Below are 6,087 nucleotides of genomic sequence, written 5' to 3'. Positions count from 1 at the left end.
GAATTATTTCATATTTTTGGGAGCAATAAAAATGAGGGTTGCTTTGGAGCACTAGTTTCTGAAAAGAGTTTCAGAGAGGAAAATGAATATTTTTCTTTTATGAAAAATATTCATTTGATTATTGGGGGGTTTATCAGAGAAATAAGGTTGAATGAGAAGTAGATAGGTCACTTGGGTGAAAGCTAAGGGCATGCCCAAGTGACAAGTCCATTTGAATTGATTCCAAAAATCCAAATCAAGGAAAAGGCAAAAACCAAGTCCGGAAAAAGAGAGCAGGCAAAATCCAGGCTGTCACAAACCTCCCCCACTTAGGATGAATCTCGTCCTCGAGATTCGGTTGCTTGGGAAAACCATTCTGGGTATATAGTCCTTAAAAATTCCTCTCTTTCCTAGGTTGCTTCCTCCTCGGTGTGATGTTCCCACTGAACCTTGTAAAACCTTATTTCTTTGCTGCGAGTGACTCTTTCTGTCTCATCCAATATTCTGATTGGCTTTTCCTCATATGTCAAATCCTTAGCCAATTCTATCTCTGCCATATCAGTCCTTTTCTCTGGTGGTGAGATGCATCTCCTTAGCTGCGAGATATGAAATACATTGTGTACTTCTGATAGTTCGGGTGGCAATTCCAACTGATAGGCAACTGTTCCGACTCTGGCCATGACTGGAAACGGACCGATGTATCTGGGTGCCAATTTTCCGCGGGTCTGAAACCTCTTGACTCCTTTCATAGGGGTGACTCGGAGATATACGTGTTCTCCGGGTTCGAAGCTGATCTGGCGGTGTTTGGTGTCATAATAACTCTTCTGCCGTGATTTGGCCAGCTGCAGTCTGTTTCGGATTTCCTTGACTTGCTTCTCGGCTTCGAGCATTAAATCAGTCCCGAAAATACGACTGTCTCCGGTTTGAGACCAGTTCAGTGGAGTGCGGCATTTACGGCCATACAGAGCTTCATAGGGTGACATCTTTAAGCTGGTCTGGAAATTGTTGTTGTAGGAAAACTCGGCGTAGGGCAGACAGTCTTCCCACTTGGGTCCTTGAGCCAATGCACATGCCCTGAGCATATCTTCGAGTATTTGGTTTACTCGCTCAGTCTGTCCATCTGTTTGGGGATGATAAGCCGTGCTGTACCTCAGAGCAGTCCCCAAGGCTTGATGTAGTTGAGACCAAAATGCTGAAGTGAAGAGAGATCCCCTGTCTGAAGTGATAGTCTTGGGTACTCCATGCAGACTGGCGATTCGGGGCACATACAATTGTGCAAGCTGATCGGCACGGTAGGTGGTCCGGATGGGAAGGAAATGTGCCACCTTCGTTAAGGTGTCCACTATGACCCATATTGCATCATTTCCTCGGTGAGTCCTTGGTAATCCGATGATAAAATCCATGCAGATATCTCCCCATTTCCATTGGGATACTGGCAGAGGTTGGAGGAGTCCAGCGGGTTTTTGGTGTTCCGCCTTTACCATGTTGCATATATCGCAACAAGCCACAAAGTAGGCGATGTCTTTCTTCATTCCATCCCACCAGAATACCTGACGAAGGTCTTCATACATTTTGGTACCACCGGGGTGAATTGAGTATGGCGATTCATGTGCTTCTGTCAATATCTTCTTCCTCAGTTCATGGTTGGGTACGCAAATTCTTCCTCAGAACCTTAGCGTACCTTGCTGATCTTTAGAGAAATCCGGTGTATCCCCTCGTGCATCTTCTTGGCATATAATTGCAATGATTTATCATCTGCCTGAGCGCTGCGAATTTCTCCTTCGAGAGTAGGGGCAACTTCCAATATGTTGGCAAGACGGGCATCGGTAATCACCAAGTTGAGCTGAGTGATTTCTTCATAAAGCTCTGGAGGCAAGGAATCCATTAGAGTATTTAGGTTGGCTGATTTGCGGCTGAGGGCGTCAGCCACCACATTAGCTTTGCCCAGGTGATAATTTATACCGAGGTCGTAGTCCTTAACCAACTCGAGCCATCTTCGTTGGCGAAGGTTCAAATCGGGCTGAGTGAATATATACTTGAGACTCTTGTGGTCGGTAAATATCTGGCACTTCTTTCCAATCAGATAGTGTCTCCAAATCTTCAAAGCGTGCACCACTGCGGCCAATTCCAAATCATGAGTGGGGTAACTTCCTTCGTGTGGCCGTAGTTGTTGGGATGCATAAGCCACAACCTTGCCATCCTGCATAAGTACACATCCAAGCCCTTTTCTGGAGGCGTCACAGTAGACATCAAAACTACAGTAGATGTCTGGAAGAGTCAATACTGGTGCTGACGTCAGCCTGATGTTTAGCTCATTGAAACTCCGTTTGCAGTCCTCAGTCCATTCAAACTTCTTATCCTTCTTTAGGAGCTCGGTCATTAGCTTGGCAATCTTGGAGAATCCTTCAATAAAGTGGCGATAATATTTGGCTAGTCCAAGGAAACTCCGGATTTCTGAGACTGTCGTGGGTGCAGACCAATCAAGTACATCTTTCACCTTGCTTGGATCCACGGATATTCCTTCTACCGAGAGCACATGCCCGAGAAATCCAACTCATTTGCTGAACTTGGCATAAAGCTGATGGTCGCGGAGCCTTTGCAAAACTGCTCGGAGGTGGTCCTTGTGTTCGTCTTTGCTTTTTGACTAAATGAGGATGTCATCAATGAACACCACCACAAATTTGTCCAAGAAATCCATAAACACCTTGTTCATCATATGCATGAAGAAGGCTGGGGCCTTAGTGAGGCTGAAGGACATAATGGTATACTCATAAAGACCGTATTGAGTGGTGAACGCGGTCTTGGGAATATCCTCCTTCTTTATTTTGAGCTGATGATATCCGGTCCTCAAATCAATTTTGGAGAATACTTTGGCCCCACTGAGTTGATCAAACAAATCGTCAATCCTTGGAAGTGGATACTTGTTCTTGATGGTGACGTCATTCAGCTGTCGCTAGTCTACACACATTCGTAGACTACCATCCTTTTTGTCCACGAATATCGCTGGTGATCCCCATGGTGAAGAGCTTGGGCGGATGTATCCTTTCTGCAGCATCTCATCCAGCTGTTTCTTTAATTCCACCAATTCTGAGGAAGGCATCCGATAGCATTTCTTGTGTATCGGTGCGGTTCCAGGCACCAAGTCAATTGCAAACTCCAGTTCTCTGTCTGGCGGCATGCCTGGTAATTCTTCAGGAAATACATCTGGATACTCACTCACCACTGGAATTAGTTCCACCTCTTCTGCCACGGCTGTGAAAATCATATCCTTCTTGGGTATGCTTTTGCGGGCATAAAAACTTGTGGTGCAACCTTCCGTATTTGTCATGGTAACTTCTCTGGTCGCACAGTTGATGCATACTTGATATTGGGTTAACCAATTCATGCCCAGAATAATATCCAATTTGCTAGACTCGATGATTATCAGAGATGTTGGAAACTGACGCCCTTGATGTCAATTTCCAATTGCGGCAGACCAGATTGCTTCTGAGCAGGGATCCCGGGGATTGTACCAGCATGTGTTTTCCCAAAATCGATCAAGGAAATTTGTTTTGGGCAGCAAAACTCCGTGAAATAAAAGAGTGGGAAGCCCCAGAGTCAAATAAAATTACGGCGGGTATGTTATTAACAAGGAACAAACCAATGACGACTTCCGGGTCCCCTTGGGCTTCGTCTGCGGAGATATGATGGATTTGCCCTTGGATGGTACTTGGGGCAGAATACGACTCCGTGTAGTTGACCTGCGGATGGAATGGAGCTGTGTTTTTGTTGTTCTTGGGGCACTGTCTGGCGTAATGTCATGTTTGCCCACAGCTGAAATAGGAATTGTTGCGCTGACAATCTTCGCGCACCGGGCTGGTCACGATATTCTTGACTTGGGTGGTGGTCCTGTTGACATTTTGCTGCCAGTTGGGTTTGTACTCAACCTAAGTTTGTTGCCAAGTACGAGCCTTCTGCACTGGTTGCATATCCTTTTTCAGCTCAAATTTGCGCTTGTGGTCATTAATAGCTGGCTTATTGTCGTGTAGGAGCTTGTGTTCCCTTTCTGCGATGAGGGCCTTGTTCACCAGAGTTAGGAAGTCCAGGAAATCAAACATGCTGAGCGTGCACCTGAAATGCTGATTCAGTCCTCCAAGAAATGTGTCGACCTTCCGTTCTTTTGTGGCCACATCGTAGAGAGAATAGCGGGCCAAATGGTTGAATTTATTCAGGTACTCGCTGACTGTCATGCTGCCTTGAGTGAGGGCGAGGAATTCACGTTGCTTGATTTTCATAATCCCGATGGGAATATGATACTTGCGGAAATGATACTTGAATTTACTCCAAGTAATTTCCTCGTCCGCGGGCCATATGGCCTTAGCATTATCCCACCATATAGCGGCAGCTCCTTCGAGATAATGCGTTGCAAAGGGAACCTTGTCTCCCTCTTCAGTGCGAGCAATCTCCAGTTTCCTCTCAATAGTCCTTAACCAATCATCGGCGTCCAATGGATCAATAACTTGGCTAAAGTTGGGAGGCTTGGTTCGCTGAAAATCTGACAGCTTGGAGTGATGGCCATTCTGGTTTCCATTCTGCCCAACCATAACTTGCACACTTTTCAATATTTCTAGCAGATCATTGCTCCTTCTTTCTTCAAACATTCGCAGGATTTGCTCAGTGGAAGGCGGATGTGGTGGTGGAGACGGAGGTGGCTGGTATGGCTCGGGGGAATGTCCTGCCTGTCTTGCGGAGTGACGAACATGGACATCCTCACAAGCTTGGCTGCTGCTGCCTCCCCGCGTCATCCTATTATTTATTTTCCCAATACATAGCAACCACGATGAGAAAAATCCAACATGGGAGGAAAGCCATTGACAAATCCCGGAAGAAAACAGCGAAAGAAAACCAAAGCGAATAAAAGGTTCCAACATAATTATACATAGACTCAACATGAAAGTAAACATCACAACGGGTCTACTACCCTCATACATGAAACTAAGCATCATCACACGTGCGATTACACCCATACATCATACTCATGACGAAAGCGATACTCTAACGGTCTACTGCTCGGACGGTGCTGATGCAGGCTCCTCTCCTGAGCCGGACCCAGATCATGAACTGATAGTAGAGACCTCCGGGTTAAGAGAGACACGCTGGCGCTGCCTCGAGGGCTCTCCCTCAGGGGCAGGCGCGGGATGGGAGCTAAGCATAGGATTTGCAGGAGTAGCGACAAGGGAAGCCCACGCAGCAGGAGCACTGCGAGGGGTCACTGCCAGAGGGTTAACGGTACCCTGCGAGGTCACCGGAGGAACGGAAACTGGAGGAGCGAAACCGACAATAGGAAGAGGGTTCCTAGTACGAGCAGCGGCGAGAGCTGTCCGGGCGCGGGTTAGCTCCCGAGCTAACTCGTAGTTTAGGAGATAGCTGACAATGATATAATGGGAAAGGTGGCTAGTGGGACGATCGCACGCCGGATTAATCAAAGGAAAGCGGATACGCCCATTCTCGTGCAGAGATGGGTAGTAGAAGAGACCTGGGTGGGTGTGCATGCGAACCTCGTTGTAGCGCAAGTCTACAAGAGCCTCGATAGCAGCAAACTGGACCGCCTGAGATGGCGTAGATGCGAGACCACCCTTAGTAGAATGAGTGTAAGTGCCAGAAGGGGAACTGTGGTGTAGAGTGACCTCAGCATAATACTCATACAATGCACCGGCCAGATGCTCCCGATACACCCGATACTCTGGATCAGCACCCTCTGGGTAGAGTCGTCGCCACATGTTCTGAAGCAGGTGCGGCGATGTGTACGGAGCTGGCTCAGGATGGTACAAGATCGGTACTGGAGCCATCTACACTCACAAACCATACGGCTAGTAATAACAACAGATAAACATGCATGCAATGCAGCAACCAATTTCTATGACTACCGGCACTCAGACGAAGCTATCTACCGTTCCACTAACGCACTAATGGTCTAGCGTGTTCTACAATCAGTGCGGCTCTGATACCAAGCGTTGTGACACCCCGGCTCAGAGCAACCAGTTTACCTTGCATTGCCAGCCCAGAGATCACGTCTTCTGGCAATACACAACAACATGGTACAGAAACAACTGCTTTGTTGATACTAGC

At 47.2% G+C, this 6,087-nt stretch overlaps 1 protein-coding gene across 1 annotated transcript; it reads right to left on the bottom strand.

Annotated features, from left to right (window-relative positions):
• Positions 1–3,905: 3,905 nt before the first annotated feature.
• LOC141040858 (uncharacterized) lies at positions 3,906–4,726 on the bottom strand. The gene is made up of 2 exons (XM_073506974.1): positions 4,618–4,726; positions 3,906–4,513 (listed from the first exon to the last, which is right to left on the bottom strand). Exons 1-2 carry the CDS (start codon positions 4,724–4,726, stop codon positions 3,906–3,908), a joined length of 717 nt encoding a protein of 238 aa, XP_073363075.1.
• Positions 4,727–6,087: the final 1,361 nt, after the last annotated feature.

The sequence above is a fragment of the Aegilops tauschii genome, chromosome 2, assembly GCF_002575655.3.
Source record: "Aegilops tauschii subsp. strangulata cultivar AL8/78 chromosome 2, Aet v6.0, whole genome shotgun sequence".
Classification (NCBI taxonomy): domain Eukaryota; kingdom Viridiplantae; phylum Streptophyta; class Magnoliopsida; order Poales; family Poaceae; genus Aegilops; species Aegilops tauschii.
Note: the sequence above shows the minus strand (reverse complement) of the source record. Positions and strands in the feature narration are given on the sequence as shown.